This window comes from Nipponia nippon, unplaced genomic scaffold (assembly GCF_047370975.1).
Source record: "Nipponia nippon isolate SJK-2023a ecotype South Korea unplaced genomic scaffold, ASM4737097v1 scaffold_7, whole genome shotgun sequence".
NCBI lineage: Eukaryota > Metazoa > Chordata > Aves > Pelecaniformes > Threskiornithidae > Nipponia > Nipponia nippon.
Window position 1 is genome coordinate 39,028,064 of NW_028262391.1, and position 21,662 is coordinate 39,049,725.

The following is a 21,662-nucleotide window of genomic DNA, read 5'->3' on the forward strand; positions in this document are numbered from 1 at the left end:
AAGAGCAGAATGACACTTTTTTTTTATTCAGCAATCGCATTAGACCTTTTAAGCACATTTAGACACAGCTCCCCTTCAGTGCAAAGAAATACTTTAAAAATATGACTTGTCAAAATTACTATAAAAAAAGTGACAGTAGCAAAGACAACCGATATTGCTAGTAAGCCTGGCCACCACAGCCCAAAGGCTCAGCGTTCTGGTTCAAGAGCAAGTTCTGGTTCAAGAGCAAGTTCAGGTATCACAGAAGTATTGACAAACTCAGTGTTTGACTTCAGAAAAATTCAGCAGAGGAGAGAAGGTAGAAAAGATGCACATAATATAAATGGAAAGCATTAATAAATGTGTCTTAAAAGCTCTTCCTTTTAATGGAGATGGGACAATTCAAACTGCATACTCATTCACGCATGCACAGCCACTGCTACTGTGAGAGTTCATTTTCTTTAAGCCAAACATTCAGAGAAAACTGAGCTGAATCCACTTAAGCAAACACTGATTTGTAGACCACATTCAATCTTCTGATATTACAGTTTCTACAGACATTATGATGATCTTGGAAAACTCAACATGAACTGAATTATGGGCCTGACTTCTTCCTTCCCCCCTTCTATTTCAAGACTAGAAAGAGGTCTACCTTTACCGGTGAAGCAGTTACCTGAGTATTTTTGCTGTTGGAGAATTTTATGCTTAGTTTTCAGTCTGTTGGGTGACTGGGAATGATAAATCACTATTGTCTGTACACATGGGAAATGAGAACAGACTTACTGAAGTTAACAAGTTACCAAAGCTCCAAGAGACTTAGAATAAGTGCAGTCTTAAAAGGCACATAAAAGGAGTCCCTAAACCTTTCTAATTTCAAAGCTCTTCAAGCAGACATTTATTTTAGAGTACAACGAAATAATCCCATTGAGTTCTGACCTGGTAAAGCATGCACAGCACAGTTCAAGAACCTCTTTAAATACAATAACTAAAGCCATGCTTAGTCTTTTATTAAAGAAAAAAAAAGTGAGAGATTTGTGTAAAAAAGCCTACAAAGACATAAAAACATACACAAATCATAATTGCATACCTAAGATATGAAACAGATTCATTGTACTTCTCAATTACCAAGCTGGCAGGCTGAAATTACTCTACTTATGTCCCAAGGCAGAATTCAGCACTACTTGAACCACGCATAATAAGAATATCACGCTATTTGCAAAGCTTTTCAAAACAGAGCCCTTAAAGAAGCATAAAAAAGCAGACAAGGTTGATAAATCAGCCTCCTAGTTGACTACGTTAGAAGTTTCCTTTTTAATAAAATATGCAAAAGATACACACCTTCTCCTTCACCCACTTCAGCACGATCTGGCTTTGTTTCTTTGTGCTGTCCTTCTGCCACTTTCACTGCCACTGCTCTGCAAATAGCACCCAGCTTTCGATCCAGAGAGCGGACTCCTGCCTCTCTAGTGTATCTAGCATAGAGACAATCGTTTTACTGGTCGATACTCTTTGTACAAGAGATTTCTTTTGAATGTAAACATACTTTCTGGTTAAAAATACATCCAAATAAAATGAGATGTGAAAGGCAGTGAGACCTTGGGTTACTCTAATAAACAGGAAAAAAAATGTCACATGCTTTTATCAACATAATTGTGGTTTGCTGATAAAATTGTAAAGAAGGACAAATTACTGAGTGGGAAGAAGACATGACTAACACCTGGTCTCAAACCTTAGTGAAATGCTAAACAATGCTCCAATAGCACTAAGGTCTTCTCAGATGCATAAAAATTAAAAGGAAGAACTATTTTAAAATTCAAAATACAGTTCACTGGAAGTTGAGGAACTGACTGTAAAAGAATATTTTCTTTTAGTCTATGAATTAAAAAAAAAAAAGCACCAGACAATAACCCTCACTAAATGCCAAAATGCTGTTCCTGGTCATAAAATACTTCAATTCATTGAACGCTGATATACTTTCTCCATTGGAAATTAGCTAGTTTCAAGTCCAAAAGATGTTCTGATCAATATCTTTGCTCTCACATCCAGCAGAGAAGTAGTTCTAATTAATACAAGCTATTTAAAACACCACATTTTAATTTTTTTAACGTAATTCCAATTTTTAGACAAATGTGGCCCATCAAGTCACAAGAAACAAAATGGTAATTTCCATTTTTCTATGAAAATGACAGATGTAAAACTTCTTTAAAATAAAGGTTGTCTGCTGCCAAGACCACGGCTTCACACACTGAAGACTGCAGCAATACCAGCTTAAGTGCTTCTGTTTTTTCATAGTGCCTTACCAATTGTGTCAGCACAACTGACTGTGCGCACACTCTGAGAACCAGACCAAGGAATTCTCTAGAGAAGGAAGAATGATTTGGTTTAGACAGCAGAACCAGACAGAGCTCAGGAAAGAGCAATTCCATAAATTACCAATTGCTGAACTTCTGAAGCTATTAAGGACAACAGGTCTTAAGAAATGTTTTGTGTTATCACTTTATAAATTATTTACTAGTTACCAGAAAAAGAAGTTATTTAAACTTAAAGCAATGAATAACAGATTTACCTGGTAATTATGTCCAAAGTGGTTACTTGTGGAATCTGTATTTGTTGTGGAGTCAGGCCATGTTGTTCAAGCTGCTTAGGAATCAAGTGTCTATGTGCAATTTCAATTTTTTCTTCTTGTGTGTATCCTTCGAAAGAAAAAGCATATGTTTACTAGTCTTTTTGTTTACACACTATAATATAATAAAATTTCTTACCATTTATAACTGTAATTGAATTCAACAAAAAAAACCCAGCTATAATTTAAAAGACTGTTGGTATGATACTTTGTGGTTATTCATAACTTCATGGGAAAAAGATGCATCAGCCAACAGCCAGTTAGAAAACAAACACTTCAATTAGTGAAAATATTGTTACAGAATGTATCAATATATCTCCATATACCTGGAGCTGAATTTTCCTAAGTGCAATGCCAAATTTCATTCTCATGACAGAGGCCATAACGGAGGCACGCCGACTAGTCTCATTTAACGGTTCTGGCCATTCAGTCTAGATTCCTGGCAGGCTTACCTTAAGGAACCGCTTTTCCTTTCAGGAAAAGCACCCCAACATTGTTTAAGGACTTGCAATAGCTACTTCAATGAAAACATTGTAGTGTTACCTGGAACTTGAATAATTTCCATTCTGTCCAGCAGAGCAGGTGGGATAGTAGCTGTAGTGTTGGCTGTAGCTATAAAAAGGACTTGGGACAGATCAAAGGCTACATTTAAGTAGTGATCAGTGAAACCGTGATTTTGTTCTGGATCCAAGACCTTAAAAAGAGTGAACACAAAATTGATGCAGCTGCTCAATTAGAAGTAAATAAAATATGCACATTTTTATTATATTCCACTTGGATCTGCCAAATCTGACTTTACATTCAGAAAATACGTTATGACTTGCTGCTAAAGCCTGACCCTCAATATCCTGCCTTGCTCTGATTACTCTGTAACTACATTCCACACCACATTAAAAAAAAAAAAAAAGTTGCTTCCCCATTAGTTCTTTTTACCCTTTTCTACAGATGGTTGCAGCATTTCTCCAATCACCAAGTACCCCCTGCAATCTATCTCTGTGACCTTTCACAGATGGTAGAAAGTCGCCTTTCAAGGACGCTCAGCACCGTTGGAAAAGCAGTCCATGCAGTCCCATGGCCTTGTATGAGTACAATTCTCTCAAGTAATCCCTGACTCCAAACCTCATCTGCTGCTGGCAGCTCTTCTTTCTCTAAGCACACCAACCTGAGAGACCTCACTGTGAAGACGAAGATGAAGAACACGGATTATCTCAGCCTTATCTGCTGTCACTAAATCACCTGCCCCATTCATTCAGCTTTGTCCAGCCTTTTACTACTAATGTAGTAGTACAAGCTCTTCTTAGTGCCCATGACATCCCATACTAGCCTTGACTTTAGGCGAGCTCTGGCTTTCCTAACACAATCTTCGCATTTTTTTTCCCCCCAAATTCTGTGATAAAAACAACAGAGACAAAATTAAACAAGCACCGAAGAATAACAACACACAGTCTGACCAACCTCAAAAATTTACTGCACACGTAGAACCATGGCTTAAATAACAGTGTTGTCTTCCTATTGCTTTTAGTACTACTTATGTGTGCTAATGCAACGCTTGCATACATTTAAGCTGTTCTTTGAATAGGCTGTTTTTCTGCATTAGGTGATGAATCCTCTATATATGTGGATCACGAGTGTACTGAGGTGCTGTCTTCTAGGTTTTTTTAACAGTGCTGAAAATTGTAATTTCATTGTATATAGCAATCTACATTTGGCTTCTATATCACCACCTATGAACCACCTTCATTCCACCCCCCCTTAAAGTACTGCCACACTTTTCCTTCCCAAATGATGAATTATCAATGCTACACTGACATGAATAATTCTCATGTTACAAATAATGGGACCTAGGCATCTCCTGAGAAATAGCACGCTGCTGTCAAAATAATTTATCTGCCTATACCCAAATGAATGCACTCCTTGTCTTAGCAACTTGAATTATAGCCAAGAACAGTGTTGATAATTCTAAAAAACTGAAATTGAGCACTTCTTAGCTAGTTATGAAAGAAATAGCTCTGAATTCTCATTACTCTTAAATTCTGTTCAGTCTTTGAAAAGTTAAAAATCTTTAGAACAGAAACGTTTTATGATCAGAACAAACTAGCAAAATGCTTTTTTTGCAGAATGTAGAAACACAGAACAATTTCTGATTTCATTTTGAAGACTGCACAGATTTAAGACTTAATATTTGGAAATGTATTGCAACTGTAATAAAATACAAGTTATTTATACGTTCCCCTTAATAGTAAAATCTTAAAACATACTGAAGCATATGCCTAAATTCTAAAACTAAGGTTGGAACTCAGTGAATGTTATTGTTCATTGGCTATAAGCTATTCAAAAGCTTCTTTTCTTATCCTCTTCAGCAGGCAGCTGCTATCATTTACTCCCTTCTTTACTGGTGAAGGAAAAGGCCTTGAAGCATCCTGACTAGCCAAGTGCATAATTCAATCGGAGTTATAGATGTCTCTTACCTCAACTGGTCCTACAATCTAGTCCTAAAATGTGAGGGGACACAATAGGCAGCGTATCCAAGCACAGCATCTACAAACTATCTTCAAAAAAAGTAGATCTATACCAAATCCCATTCAAGTCTCCCATTCAAAGTCTGCTCTTGCAAATTTTTCAAAACTGATTTAAACAGCAAATCCTAATTCAACTTATCCTTTATTTTTTACACTGATAACACAGTATCTCCACAAAATTCCAGTCTATTAGCTGAAGCATTTGCAACCACTTCCAAATACGTTGAAAAACAACATATTCTGACAGACCAAGTTGGTTTTTTATAACATTTATCTACACACGTTTATATCTTTCTTCTTCTAGTCTGCAAGTACAAATTCTTACAAATCCTACTAAGCGCTAAGCTGGTGCTTATAATATTATTTACAAAGATATACAAAATATCGATGCTGTACTCATGCACACACAATACTATCCAATAAAGGTAAAGGAACCTGTAATCAAAACCAACTCGGATTATATCTAAAAATGTGAATAATCTGAGATTTTCTACAAGGGCTAGAGTTTCTCTGGACTAATAATTCTTTGTCACGGTAACTATTTTTTAGAATAAGACATAAAACAACATCACGCCTATACATTTAAAACACATTTTCCAAAGCAAATAGAACCGTTCTTCAGCTAGGTATCAGTGCTAAAGTTCAAGTTCAAAAGTTTTCAAAGATATTCAACTAATACAAAAATATTAACTACAAAAAGAACATTCAGTGAACAAAACATCTTGGTTAATTTATGGCCAACAGCTCACATGCATACAAAGGCTTCTCTGTACTAGCATTTTATTACCACAAAATCCAGAATAAGTTCCATGAGCATTTAATTGCCTGGCTATGCTCCTGGTCTAATTTCCCTGCATACAAATACTCACTATCAGGCACTTGGATCCATTTCTGTTTTCTTCTGTTTTAAACAGAGGTCATCTAAATTTAGACTAAAACATTCCCTTGTTGATGAACAGTAACTGGAAATAGGAAGACATTCTGTCTTGCTTAAGCAACAACTCTGCAGAAGCACTGGAACTAAACACATATCCGGCAATTATAAAACATCAAGCTTTGCTTCCAAGCTTACAGAGTATGGCGATTTTCTTCTTGAATATACCCCTTTGTAGACAGTCAGTGAGAATTTAACACACCTACACATTAAGGAAAAAAGGATGTGCCTTTTATACTTAATGATGGCACTTACCAAACAAGAAGCAGCAGTCTGAAAAACAAATGTGCCATCTAGGTGACCACTTACTATTGTTTGTTCTCCTACATAATAGCCACCTTTGCTCATTCCAGATAGACTTTCCAACAATGTAAACCACAAAAAGCAGATGAAAATTAAGCTGTTATGTCCAGGCATGAGTTCTCCATTAGAAGAGGTAAAGCACCTGCTTCAGGATGTTTAGACAGCAGTAGAGGCATATACAGATCTCACATGGGAGCAGCCCAGACACAGTTAATAGAGCAATTACTTCTCCAGATGCAACTAATGGTCAATTAGTAATGACTTACATAAAGACTGCAGCCCAAGCAGACAGTTGGAAGCTAACCTGACGAGCCTCAGCTGGAATAAACCATGGCAGGAGCTGAGCTGAGTATCACTGACAATATGGTTTTAAAATATGGAAAACAGCAACAAAGTATCAAAAATTCAAACACAAAGAATTAAAAAATAAATTAATTTCATCTGCCCTCACACATTTGATATGATAGAAGAAGAACAGAAATGCTAATTCTCTGCTGCAAGACAGGGAATTAAAAATAAATTAAAAGAAAGAGCAAAGGTTGAATAAAATTAACAATATTAATGTACAGATCTGGATTCATGGTTGGAACACTTCCAGAAAAAGTTTTTCTCTTTCCAAGAAATGCAAAATCATTGGTTCATTACTGATTTTGACTGCCTGGCAAACAACAGTCAGCTAGCTAACAAAATTTGATTTTCAGGTATTTTTTTATCCATACATTGACTAGATTTAGGCCAGCTCAGTTCAGTATCTAAAGGAGAAATGACAGAAGAAATGCCAGCAAACTCAGGAACAGAGCTCATTACTATTAACAGCAAAGAGTAAATAAAATCCCGCAAGCGAAAAGTACAAAGAAAATGCATTTGAGTATTTGTTACACTCCCTTGCTTGTTTTCGTTGCACTTAGAGGCTTTTCATGCACCCTAGAAATGTGTACCACACACCTGAAGAATACACAGGTAAAGGACCATAACTGTCATTTTTAAAAGCTAAAAAAGTGAAGCCACAGTATCTTCTAGCACATCTAAATTATTACTAGTTCATGTTAACATGCAAAGATCAAAACAGCTCTCAAACCATAACCTGTTCATACGCTGATTTTCAAAAAACTAGTTGGCCTTGTCAAAACAGTAATTTTACGCTATCTACCAGGAAGAAAATAATGACATCCGTAGAATGTCAATTCACATTTCATTCATATGGCATACAGAGGAGCTCATGACACTTTAATTTAAGTAGCATTTTTCATATTCAAATCACTGTATTAAGTACTGTCAGTCAAAAAGTCATTGGAATGACTCTGTAGGCAAATATTACCAGAACCACATTCATACCCACCTACCACCACCCAGCCACAGAAGTTACCGCACCTTAAGTCTGACAATTGAGATGCTTCTAGGATTACGCCGCCTAAATCATTTCAGTGAAAGTGAGCCAGGCTAGCTCAAAAAATGTGGATAAATATCTTTTACTAATCCAACTCCTTTCGACTGAAACAGGTAAAGAACAATCACAGAAGCAGTTCAGCTGAAACAGTGACAGGATGGTAGCTGCTCCAGCCAGAGAGAACATAAAAGAGAGGTAGACAGTATAAAAATATAGCAGTATAAGGAAAAACTAAATGTACACAATACAAAAACCATTAAGTGCACTAGTGCTATATCCGCCCTGGACAGCCTCAAGTGTTTCAGCCTAGCCCAGCCTTGCTGTGCCATTACCTTCCTCATTCCCTCCTGTCTTCCTCATCAGTGCTACCACAGGAAGATGTGCACAGCCTTCTGCACTAAGATGCTGGGGAAGGGCAGTGCTCTTTGTCTCTTCCCCATACCTGAGGAGACTCTCCTTCCTCTCTCCAGCAAACCGCTAGAAGAAAACCGCTGAATATGCAAGTCAGTGGAAGAAGGAATTGTACTGGGATATCATCATGTATCACACTCCAGGGAAAAAGAAGGCAGAAAGAAGGTTCTGGCAACTCATTACTGCTCTCTGCTACAGACTCCGATACACGAAGCCTGCAAGGCATAGGTCTCAATTCATGTTCTTCATCATCACTCAAGTTTTAGCCTCCCGAAATCCCAACAACTAACCTAGTTAATAACATCTCAACAGTTGATGCATTTACAAAATATTCCAACAGTATCTCGTTCACCAAAGTCCTTACTTGTATCTCCTAGATTTTACTTGTGCCCTTAAGCAAGTCAACTTTAACACCTCTAAACTCTTTGTGATAAAATAACTACACCACATACTTCAAAATTAGATTAATTTATACCTTGGTCTGAGTCCCAGAATTTCAGAAAACACACACTTAATAGCTGACTCTCATGGAAAGCAAACACTCACCACATCTTAATCAGTCGAGGAGTGGGGATCTGTGACTTCAATGAAAAACTTCAGTTCAGAAAGTTAATTACAACACTAATTAAAGAAATGCTGCTAAAAGAACATGCAACTAGTCCATATTACATGCTAGGTAAAATGCTTAGCTCCAATATAAGCTTGCACCATCAAAAGCTTCAAAAAAAATTGTTCCAAGAAAGAAAGGGAAAACTTGAAAAAGTCCAGCTACCATCTGGCTGCTCTACAGTTCTTTCTTACAGCTAACAGCATTCGGTCATTAAAAAAATCAATGTCTTGAAGTCCCCCAAATAAGTAATGTTTAAGGCTTGAACAGTCTTTAAATATACAAAACAATTCGCACAAAATACATCCTTGTGTTCAAATACAGATCACTGAGATTAAAGATATTTTACTTAGCATACTATATAACAGCATTTGCATTGTGCACAAGTAATTGACAGAAATCCAACAATGTCAAAACATAGTAGCTGGTATTTGAACAAAAAAGCTGACACTGTCACGCTATCTTTCATCCAGTGAATCTTTCTTTCTGAGTCCAGTATTTTAACTCTTTAATTACAAATGAAAAAATGCTTGTAATTTAACATCTCTTACCTCAAGCAAGGCTGCTGCAGGATCCCCCTGCAAGCTCTTCCCTAGTTTATCAACCTCATCTAACAGGAATACTGGATTGTTAACCCCAACAGTCTTCAGTCCATTGATTATTCTGCCAGGCATACTGCCAACGTAGGTGCGCCTGTGAGAAATAAACGTATATGGGGAAAGAGGGGACAGACGCATGTAACAGGAGTAGAAACATCAAAAATAAAACTCAAAGGAAAATATAAGAATAAGTATTATTATAACCATTCTTGCTTCTTTGCAAAACTTTTTGGAACTAGTTGATAAAAATACGGAACATGCATCTGAACTAATATGAGCAATTATACTGGCAGATGAAAATTCCGGTTCCATGGTGCACTAGTTGGTTTGGAAAGCTAAACATGTGCATTGAAGTATATCCAAACTTTATGGCTTGCAGGCATTTTACATGATTCAGTACGAGCACCCTTGTACTGTATGAACAAGCAGAAGCAGACTTGGGAACCTCATTAATACTAACATTTTAATAATGATGATACTGGATTTTTGTCATCACAACAGAGTTCATACAGCATGTTACAAATCACGGCAAAATTCCAAATATGCTGAACTGTCAATGTCCCCTGTATATACAGCATGCTTTAATTAACACTCACAAAAAAATAATCATATTTACTACGTCATTTCAACATGAAATAAAAAAAACTAGAATAGTGCAATGGAACAAAAAAGTTATGAGTCTGAATTTATTCAGCAAAGGTGGTAAAAACTTTTTTTCTTAATGCATAGAGCAACATTTTACATGCATTTATGTCCCTTGTTTGCTGCATTTATCATAGCCTTTTCTGCTTGTGCCATAACTAAACAAAATACTATAATTAAGAGTATGAAATGCCGGTCACTCAAGAAGAAAGAGATACATGAAGTGCTGAATTACAGTACCTATCTCATGACCCTCACAAAGCAGATATGCAGAACAGGCCTGCTTTGCCATATGATCTGTTTTAAAACAGTCCAAAATAAACAGGATGACATTTAGAAAGACGAAACTAAAAATACCATGGGAGTAATTTCAAAAGATACTAGAGAAGACTTTAAATATAAAAAAGAAAAACCAGCTCAAACCACACAGGAATGATGTTAGTTCCATGTAGTATTTAACCACTGAGGGAATAAATTGCAGTTACTGTATTTAATTCTAGATCTGAGCAAAAATAAAAGTTTTAAAGATCTTTTAAATAGCCAGAAATGCAACAGAATTTCAGTTTGCCTACTGCCACCTTCATGAGACAGCTGCTAAAGACCGGAGCAGCCAGCATGCAATAGTTTATCACCTCACTGCTTTTGTGTAGAGTCTTACTCTGCAGTGAGTGAGTGGATTCCTCTCCGCTCAGGATCACGCTATGTAACGTTTATTACGGATCAAGAATCTGCATGGGGGAGCTATTATACTAGCATGCCACTTCACTCTCCATCTGCACACAGTCAACCTTGCCAAAAGAATGAAACGATCCTATAAAATGCAATCAGAAAATTACGAGACTGAAACAGAACTAAAGTTCACCTTAGAAGTGAATCATTTACCAGTGCAACCAAATTAATCATTGTAGCAATTTTGGGGGGGTTTGGTTTCTTTGGGTTTTTTTTGTTTGTTTGTGGTTTTGCGTTTTGTTTGTTTGGTGGTGGTGGGGTTTTTTTGTTGTTGTGTTTGGTATTTTTTTTTAAGAAAAAGGTGCTTACTGCACTAGCAAATAATTTTATATGCTTCAGAGACAATGAAGCCTGTTTTTAATATTGTATTTATACCAGTAATAGGATAACATAACTAGGTAAACATTAAAGATTCTTCTTTCTTGCTTGGTACATTATTCAAGTACTTCTTGAATTCAATGCTTAAAGACACTACACTTTTTTTTAACACGTTTGTGGTTTTATATACACAAAGTTTTATCTGATCCTTTTAAATTCTATAAAATTTTGAGACATCTATGTTCCATCTAGTTTTGAGAAACAGCTGCTGTTCATAAACTAAACGAAGTTAAACTGAGTTTCTCTAGTCAAGGGAAAGCACTGTGAATAATCACTCTTTCTCTCCCTTCACCATCCAATTGCAACAACACAGGTCAAAGGATAATAAGTGCTAGGTACCAAAAGGTTTTCTGAATAATAAATCTGTTTGTTTATACCCATGCATGTGCGCACACACACCACTTTTAAAAACTTCTTTGGAGTTTTTCGAAATAGAAGCACTTAAAAAAAAAAAAAACAAACAGGAAGAGATTTTTCTTTCTTGAGACACAAAAAAAGCTGCTGTTATTAATAGATTGAAATACTTCTTCTTCCCCTCAAACAACCCTGAAAATAGACTTCAAGTCACAGTTATTTTAGATTCAAGTAGATTTGGGTATTTAATGATATATTTACACTTGTGGAAGATTCTCACAGATACAGCATCTTTCAGTAAGACTTAACTGTTGTACACAACCAAGTTTCTTAACATTTTAAAATAAACCACACACTAGGTAGGCTGAAACACAATGTATCAATATCTGCGGTGAAGAAAAAGCAGAAAAAAGCAAATATACCCAAGACAACTTATGACTAGTCAAGTGAGATCAATATCTTGGAGAAATACGATTTTAAGAGTATAAAAATTGAGTGACTTCTAAAGCAAGCAATAAGAAAAACATTCTAACAGTGACAGAAGATCACTAATTTATTTTTTTTTAAGCACCCTGTCCAAAGGAGGTCTTGGGTCATGAGCTAGCATATAAAAAACTTCAACAGAAATCACAGTCCAACTGAAATGAATCCAATGTTATGAAAAGGATGAAATGGTTCCCTATACAACCCAAGAGTTCTTCAAGAAACTCAGAGGTCAAAATTAAAAGAACTATTGTTGGAAATATGGAGCAGTTCTGCAAAATACTCAGCCTCCACAGAATTAGGGTTAACAGATGAGAAAAGCACACAGTGGCTAGAAACATTCTGCTCTTCCTTTCACTACCTGACAATTGACTGTTCCCACTCTTCCTCTCTCTCATACTTTCTTCTTCTCATTTGTATTTTCAATTATCTCTAGGCACGGTCAATCTAAAGAACTAACTCCAATATAAATGTTTACTTGATGCAATAAATTTCAAATAAAAGCATGCTTAAATTCATTTATGTAATTTGATCAGGTATCACAAAATAGAAATTCAGACTATAAATTTTAGGATAACAAATACCTAGGTATCAATTGATTCTTCCCATATGTAACAGTTTAAATCTGTGATACATCTTCATTTATTAGAGATGGACCAATACCTATTTTATTATACTATTAATCAAAGATTCAAGGTCTCCAAGGCAAGTAAAAAATGCTAATGCAAATGTCATATGTAGGATGACAAAGAACAATAACATAGTATTTTACCTTGGAAATACAAACACAGGTAGCCTGTTTCCATTTCTAAATGGTTATTATGGAACACATCTCAACCCAAAAGTCCTCAGTAAGACAGGCCCTGCAGATATTTACATATAAACCCACTACAACACATTAAAATTACAAGCAGATATGGCCATTTACCCATCTGGACATTAACCTTTGCCTTGTAACTTGTGAAACTGCATATTGCTGTTTGTGAACAGTAGCCACTGAATGTGATGTTATTCTTTATTTTCATTATTTTAGCTAAGGTTAAAAGGAGGAAAAACAATATTCTGCGTTAGCATTTTTGATGATATAACGTGGCTTTACTCATTTTTTGATGCGCTGTTTCTCTCCATGCATTAAACCTAGAAAGCGAGTCAGCTGCTTTCCATGCAAAACAGGAAGTACAGATCCAGTTTCCTGGTTATCTCACTTGTGTAGCAACAATTAAACAAAACCCTTAAGAGCTCAGGCCACAGAAGGTCTGTAATTTAGTAACCTTATTATTTATTTTTAAATCAGTGAAAAGGTACCTTTAAAAAACGAGAGTTGTACAGCACGTCATTAGGAGCTACGTATCCTAGAAAATGTCAGACAGACAGATGGGAAATCTAACCTTGTCAGCTCTCCCGATGTAAACTGGGAACGTGTATGAATCGAAACCCTGGCAGCAGTACTAGTATTATTGATGAAAACATCACCCACTTTCTTCATACTGTTCTAAAGACAAAAAGTTTTAAATTGTTTTTAACTACAGTGGTTTTCAAACTGCACAGGTAGGAAAAGACAACAAAGTTAACACCACCAAAGAAACTATTCCTGAACTTACTTGCACAAGGTCACAGCTTATTTTTGTGCAAGGACAGAGGTTGTGTCTACGCAAGCGCTTTACAAATGTATCTATGCTTTATACTTGTATAACAAAGCTATTCCGCTCACAGGTGAAACTGTTTGAGGTTTGTTTTTTTCTAGAGCAACAAGGCCTGTGCTGTGAACTTCTGCTAGCATAGTTGTACTGGTGAGGGATCACACCTTTTCTCACGCAGATGCAGCACCTGAACAAGTCTTCAGCACAGGCCTAAGCCAGAAGTAAACTATCCAAACTTCTAGAAACTGAAAAGTGACGGTAATACAAGAAAGAGTGCTTCACACAGAGGTGAGAGAGAGAGAAAAAAGAGCTTCACGGTGATCTCGCCAGCACCACTATAAATAAATGGTGCAATTACATCTTTCCTTTTTAAAAATAGAAAGCCACACACACATGCAACAGAGAAGATCATATAGTTCCTGTATAAAACAAAATATCAGTACCGCAGAGATCTTAAATGCAGTGAGCTTCTTGGAAAAAAGTCCTAAATCATCCTTCAGGGTGGTTTGTTTGGTTTTGGTTTTGTTTTAGGGGTTTTTTTTGTTTTGTTCTTTTTTTACTTTTTTAAATACAAGTTAACAACAAACGTAAACCAGCAAACTTTTACATATGGTATGGATGAGTGGTAAATGCAAACAACAGCTGGAGGATGTCTGACAAAGCAATTCTGTTTTTGTACCAAGATGACGATTTCATTTTGGGAATGCAGAACAGTTGTAGCTACTCTTTACCCAGTCAAAAAAGGATTCACAAACTCCAGCTGCAGGCACATGATCCACACTGAAATGGCAAAAACTGGGCGTTTCCGATTGTCCGAGTTACACGTCAGGTGGAACAGTACACTTACTGAAACACCACTCCCCACCCTCCTGCCATCTAATATATTTTATCTTGCTTGCTGAATCTAACTTACAACAGTAATAAGCAGCCAAAGTGAATGCCATTTCAGGCAATATTTGCTTGCAAGTAAAACTGAACCACGGGTTTTTTTTTAATCTTCTAGTACATTTAGTACATTTTTTAAAATGTTTAGTACATCAGTAGGTACATATACTATCATGCTTCTGCAACGTTAATGGAATCCTTAACTTAAGCCTTAAAGCCTAATAAAGAGCTTTTAGGAGAAAAAGGATGGCTCCTAACATGTAATATTAGAAAATCAGCCTAATTAACAGTAAAACTCGGGGAACAGCAGCCTGTGTTTCCTCCACTTTTAGACCACTTCTGTAATTCCTCTCTGTGACTGCCACCAGATGCATAATATGGATTCACTTGACTAGGAATAACCTGAAGGATTTATTCATGCAAAAGGACATTACAGAGAGAGGTCTACAGAAGAGTTGTAGTTTTAATTTTTTTAAATCTTATTCTGAGAAGTAGAAAAGCAGAAAAAAAAAATGAAGCAGATTAAAAAAAAACCAGTATGCAACAGTTAGTTTCGATTTTACCTACAAAAAACTTGCAAAAGCAACCGGTTACATGGGACTCCTCATACTAACTCCTCTAAAGTTTGTTTTTGAACTATACACTTGCATGTTGAAGAGTAACCACATGATACTCTTGCTAATTCTAAATAGCGTTTTCCTTTGCTGATGAAAAAGAAACTGTCTTATCAAATACCTCCCATCAGCTAATTTCAAGTAAATTTTTTAATATGAAATTTATAGTGGTTAGCTCCTAACACGCATTAATAATTTAACAATGCCCTCAAAAATACTACAATGACAACCACAAACACATGAATTTATAAGTTTTTAAAAGCCTTATTATCACATGACTCTAGCTGTCTTTATTCTTTATTAGGTCTAAGCACAAGATAGAAAGCCAAACAAAAAAAAAAAAAAAAGAAAACAGTAAGGAATTACTGGCAATTGAGTAAGAGCTGATGACAGTTTTACTTTTACTCATAACGTCAGTTTCACAGATGTGGTTTCCCTGTTACAGAGGCTGGAGTACTGCTCTGCCCTGGAAAAGTCTCTAACGCTTAGTATTCAACAGCCTCTAGTGGTTTCAGTTCGAATAGCAACGTGTTGAATCACATTTTACATTGGTTTTAGGATCCATTCTGAAACATCAGAATTCTTACTTATTAAACAGTGATTAACAACACAGTTTACGAATTACAGGAATAACACACAGTGAAGGAGGGGGACAGAATTTAGCTTCTTTTTCCATTAGTGTGGAAGTAAATTGGTAAAAAGGCCAGCTATTGCAACGGTTTGCAAAACAATCATATACACATGCACACGTGCTGCTATGCAGTAAAACCCTATGGGTTAAAACAAGTGTATCTACAAACCCCCAGTGGCTGCTGGGTAGACCAAAACTACACTAAGAAAAAACTTACAGATGATTCTTTCAAGCTACAAACTCTAGGTAAGTGTCAAACACACTGGAAAACAAAACTCCTGCAAATTTGCCACAGAAGAATGTGCACAGGAAAAAAATGCGTGTTGCGCATTTTATCAAGGGTGCTGAACTAAAGGTTTACTAAACAACTCTGAATTTTCAAGTTGTCGTCATTTCATCTTTCATGTTCTTGTGTAATAAGTGATCAATAGTATATTATACTCTAGATTCCTCGAAATATGTTATATTCCAGATTCCTAGAAGTTTATGCATATGTTCAGCACAAGATTTCCCAGTGAGTCTCCCGCATTCCTTCCAGTTGGGACTGAGAGCTTTCACCACTCTAATGTATTCACACATGCAACTAGCTTACACAGTCAGAAGTCTGATACCACAAAATGAACGTTTATTAGGGCATTTCTTCTAAGTCTTCATTAAAATTACACAGGGAAGTGATAAGAATAACAGGGTCCTTTTTATGCCTTGAAAACAAAAAGAAATTACAGAATAACCTAGAATTGAAACAAGAATGATAGTGTGTTCTGATGACTGAAAGAAGCACCATAGCTATTGGGCAGAATTAACTGCTACATGGCACCAAAGAAATAACTGATAGCTTTAATTCATAATAATTTACCTATTGTTGTAAGGAGCAATTTTATTCAATAATGTGACTTTTAGAAAAAGAAAACCACATGGTTTTACAGATCTTTAGAACACTAACAAATTCATTATTCCAAATTTCCTACACTGCATGCAATAAGCATAAAATATGTTTAATGGAACCAAAAATGCTGCACTGATGTTTGGCAGTTACTTACCTACATTACCCATTCATCATGCTTCCAGTTGCAAGGAACGGGGAACGGACTAATAAAAACAAATGGTTTAAAAGACTAAGAAGTAGATACATAAAGAGATGCATGATCCAAGAAAAAGTCCTGAGGAAAGTCACCCCAAAAAATCTTCGAGCTTAAGTGTCCTTGTATAAACTTCCTTTTGAAATGGGAAAATAGTACACTAACAAGTTTGAGATACTGAGTAACTCAGCTGCTATCCTCTAGCAACTTTTAAGCATCACTCCTAGTTCTTACTCCTGTTTTAGCAACAAGCATGGTTATGAAGTAATGCATTGCTATTCACAGGCTATTTTGTATAACTAAATCTTCACATCCCTCTTAAATGTTGGATTTGATTCTTCTACTTTTTAAGAGTTTGCATTAGACTTTCTACTGAATTTTACTTCAAAGTGCCAAAATGACTGAAGATGAAATCCCATTCTCCACTGTGACAATAAAGGGCAGCAGCAGAAGAAAAGAATAAAGGCTGTATCTCAACACTAAACATCCATTCCCATTACTGAAATTCTCTCCTGAATAATACTATTGAATACCACAAAAAATCAATGAATAACTACCATTGTTTGAAATAAGCAAAATTTCTCTGTATTAGCTAAACAATGAAAATAATCAATATATTCTGTGACAAACAAAAGAAAAGCTTGCAATTACAAAAGGAAGAAGTAGTTACCTGTGGCCTCGAATGTCAGACTGATCACAGACTCCTCCTAAAGCAATTCTGTGAAATTCTCGACCCAAAGTCTTTGCAATTGATCTTCCAACACTAGTTTTACCAACTCCTGGGGGCCCCACAAAACAAAGAATGGGTCCCTTGAGATTGTTTTTAAGCTGTCGGACAGCTAAGTACTCCAAAACTCTCTTCTTCAACTTCTCCATAGCATAATGATCATTATCCAAAAGAATTCGAGCTGCACGAATTTCAAGGCGATCTATCAATCATTGACAACAGAAAAGATATCAGCACATTTACCTTTAAAAATGGAAACAATTCATTCTACAATACAATAGAAACAAACACATTCTCAAACATGTCCATCAATGCAATCCCCCTGACACACACACATATTTCAGACAATGTTTTCCTAAAACAAAGGTATTATAATTCTCCTTTAATAAGGAAATTAGACATAGGCTAGCCAGACCATAGTACTGATAATAAAATTTTAAAACCCCCACCTTTTCACTGTGTCACAGATTGAAATCTGGTTCCAATGAACTTAGTACCTATTCCAGAACAGCAATTCAATGATAGGCAAATTTTTCAGCATTTGCTTTCTCACAGATGTAAGTCCGATCCTGTAAGGTCTTCTCGAAAGATAAATTCTTCCCTATGTCTTCAGCATCTACTTTTGATAAGAGTCTACAACTATCTCACAAACAGAGCAAGATCCTATTGGCTTGAAGGGCAGGCTTTACTCGCTATGCAACACTTAAAGTGATTTGGCACTGTAAAAAAATACCCAATGGTCAGGCCTTAGCGGTGGACATTAACTAACGCCTTACACAGAGCAGGAATTTCTAGCACAAAGCAGCTGTCTTCTCCCTCACTCTACAACACAGAGTAGGCAGGAAGCAGTGAAGTCTGTCAACTCTGCACACACTCGCCCTTCAACTTCTATGCATTCCAGATGCAGACCTCTCATACCAGTAAGTGTGCATTTCACGTATAGACAACTGTGATTAAATTCGCATCATCAACCATGTAAATTTTTGTAATGAACCATTGAACAAAAAATTCACTAATGATCATAACGTTCTATTGGATCCTCTATTTTTATATTCATGTATATTTTTATTCATTGTAGCTATGGAGTCCAAAGCATCACTTGCATGAATGTGAATACAAACTTTGCAACTTTGCTTAAAGTAAAAACTTCAAACTACATGTGACACGGCATAGTTTTGCAAGATTAAAGAACAACTTTCACCAAAGAACCATTCTGCTAGGACATGAATGTCAACAAATACTTTATTCATTTTGGGATTCTTTGAATAATGCTGTAGAGAACTGCAAAGATCTTTTTACAGTTTAATGATTAAAGAAAATATTTACAAGAAGATTTGTAAATATCTAGACTAGAGCCAAGGCTCTAGTCTAAAACGGCCAAAATTCATCACCACGCATACTAAGAAGGCAAAAGATAGACAAACGTTTCTGCTGGTGTGGTATGTTAAATTTCTTTTTAAAATTAGATTGTTTTAAATGCCATTCAAAAGCTTCATTCTTCAGTAGCTGCTAGAAGGAATTAAAATCCTTTTCTCCAGCAGTACGCCTTCTGGAAAGTCATTTTGCCCACTTAATTTACTTGTGTGGGTCAGTAGGAAAAGTCACATTTGATTTTCTACTCTTTCCTTGCTCTCCATTTTTGCATACTGTTCCCATACTAATTGTATCATTCTCTGCTCACAACTTTTGAAAACTGTGGTACAAAGCTGACATGATACTGAGGTTTTCTACTGTACCTGAAGTTGTAATTATTAAAATTAACGACAGTTGTGCTTTTTCCTCTTTTTGTTCCTTACCAAACTTGATTAACTTAAGACATACCAGAACCTTCTTCAGGAAGACCAATGCTACAGAAATGTACAAAACCTTTTTCGTCTGACATACAAAAAGTAATTAGCTGCTCTTTTTTTCATTATTTTAGATACATGCTAGCACAGATTGTAAGTAATAACACCTTCCTTTTTCTGTGTAGATATTCCTAATAATTTTAAATTCACATTATTAGATGTACAACTGAGCTACACAGGCTGTTCAGTATACAGATACTACTTTAAGCCAGGCAGACCGTAAGACTTCAGTAACGTATTAATGACATTTTTATGATCAGACAACAAGACAAACATTTGCAAGACGGAACTAAGTATGTAGTGTTTACATGACGGCTACTTGTCCTAAAACGGCTGTGCAAGAGACAATCAACAATAATAGAAGGGTTTACCTTTTGTACTCTTGTTCCATGGCAATTCTACCATCAGTTCCAAGTAATTTCTGGTCAAAGCATATTCTGGCATTGACTGAGGCATCTTTTTTAACCTGGAAATACATGCACAGAATTCATAATGCTAACCAGGAATTAATTGTGAAGTAAGACTCTCCTGCACCACAAGATAGATGTTTAGCAAACTTGAGGTCATCAGCTTACCCTCTTACTTTCTGAAAACTGTAATACTAAAAAAGCAAGTCACTATTCCATCAATTAGGAGATTGCATACAGCATGCATGCACCACTATATATGCATCCTTACTGAAGATGAGGTTGTTAACCATCATATCACCATGGATAGCACAGTTACCCCCTCACTAGAGAAAAACAGAGGAAAAAAGACTCAAGACTGGGTCAGTTTATTCATTAATTATTAACAACTGCGGTGTTAGGGTTCCCCGCCCCCCCCCCGAGATCTTCACTTCATAACATAGAGGCTTAGAGCTTACATTTTAATGCTGTATTAATGTATAAACCATATCTAGAAGACTTCATATCTCTCTGTCATCACCTGTGATGTTCCAAAACGATGAAATGATGAAATTTACAAGCAAAAAACAGCACTCTACTAAATTTTTAAAAATCATTTCCAAAACAACCAACACAAACATATCATCAAATAAGAAAAGGGTAATGCAAGATTTGTTTTAAAAAATAAAATAAGAGAAGAAACTATCATTTGAAAGTCTCCTACCTCTTTATTTCCTTAAGACAAACTTTAAGAGCTTGTTCTGACATACTGGATGTTCTAATCTTTTTTTCCAGCATGACAACATCATCATGATCTTCTTCTTCCTCCTCATCTTCCGCAATGCTTGGAATGTGATTGATTCTTCTATTAGGACGAATAGCTACAACCTATGAAATGAAAAACAGAGCCAGAGAATAGTATCTGCTTTTGGTTTTTAAATAAGGTGTGTACTTTGGCTTTGAATGGAAACCATGAGAAAAACATGCAAGGTGCTGGGAGAGCCTCCTTCATAGAAAAATTCAGAAGATTTTCATCCAATAAATAGCTTCACAGTGTTACTGGTTCTACTTTAAAAAGTTACAGTTCTTATTTTACTGTACGTATTTCCTAAGTGCATTTATCATCTACCCTTAGATAGCAGACAACAGAAGACAAGAACAAAACTGAAAAGAGTTATTTGTGATTTTTTGGGCATTGCAGCCTGGCATATTAAGCAGAATAAGCCTCATATTTACAAAACAGGTAAGACTTCTCTTTACCTTTTTTCGTTTCTCAATTACTTCCTGTTTACTAATTGCATAAGTATAGTTAGATGCAGCAAAAGTCTGAGCTGCCCTACTTTAGCAAACTATGTTCCACAACACACAAGGTGTATTTCAAAAGCTATCATTCACCTGCCATGCCACTGGTAAAAAGTACACCTTTCACTGCACAGGCCAAAACTCAGCGTGTGCGTACCACGCAAGTAAACTGGGCATCAAATGACTCTTTAAAGGAACCTGAGAATTTATTCAATGTCAGAAAGTGCTCAGATTTAAAAAAAAAAAAAAAGCGTAGGCAGTTTTAAAAGAACATTTTCTTTTTTAGGTATCTGAACAGCCAAAGTTGCCAGCTGGGTGTTCTCTGCAGCTTCAGACTCACCATGAAATATCATGGCTATGGATTAAAACTTTGCACAGGTGAAAATCCAGCATGTTCATTAGCCTGTTTAAAAGTGCATCTTTATACTTACTTAGGATGCTTAAGCATCCCACATTTAAACATCCTTACCCTTTTATCATCATCTTGTTTGGGCTTTCTTGTTTTCTGAAGCAGCTTCAGGCCTTCAATCTGTCTAACAAGCAATGGTATAGTCATCTTGAACCGTTCTTCCAGCCTAACAGCATCTAAAATCTAAGAGCAAG

At 36.1% G+C, this 21,662-nt stretch overlaps 1 protein-coding gene across 3 annotated transcripts in view; it reads right to left on the reverse strand.

The window, feature by feature from the left end:
* The window catches only part of LONP2 (lon peptidase 2, peroxisomal), a 45,432-nt gene that overhangs the window by 20,011 nt on the left and 3,759 nt on the right, over positions 1 to 21,662 (reverse strand). For all 3 annotated transcript variants that reach the window (XR_015700807.1, XM_087740950.1, XM_087740951.1), the window contains exons 4-11: positions 21,529 to 21,651; positions 20,482 to 20,645; positions 19,743 to 19,837; positions 17,468 to 17,726; positions 9,315 to 9,456; positions 3,146 to 3,296; positions 2,546 to 2,672; positions 1,318 to 1,451 (exon numbers count right to left, since the gene is read on the reverse strand). Coding sequence is in view for 2 of the 3 variants with exons in the window: in XM_087740950.1 (XP_087597076.1) it covers positions 1,318 to 1,451; positions 2,546 to 2,672; positions 3,146 to 3,296; positions 9,315 to 9,456; positions 17,468 to 17,726; positions 19,743 to 19,837; positions 20,482 to 20,645; positions 21,529 to 21,651 (1,195 nt within the window). In the remaining variant the exon portion in view is untranslated. The remainder of the gene's footprint in view (positions 1 to 1,317; positions 1,452 to 2,545; positions 2,673 to 3,145; positions 3,297 to 9,314; positions 9,457 to 17,467; positions 17,727 to 19,742; positions 19,838 to 20,481; positions 20,646 to 21,528; positions 21,652 to 21,662) is intronic.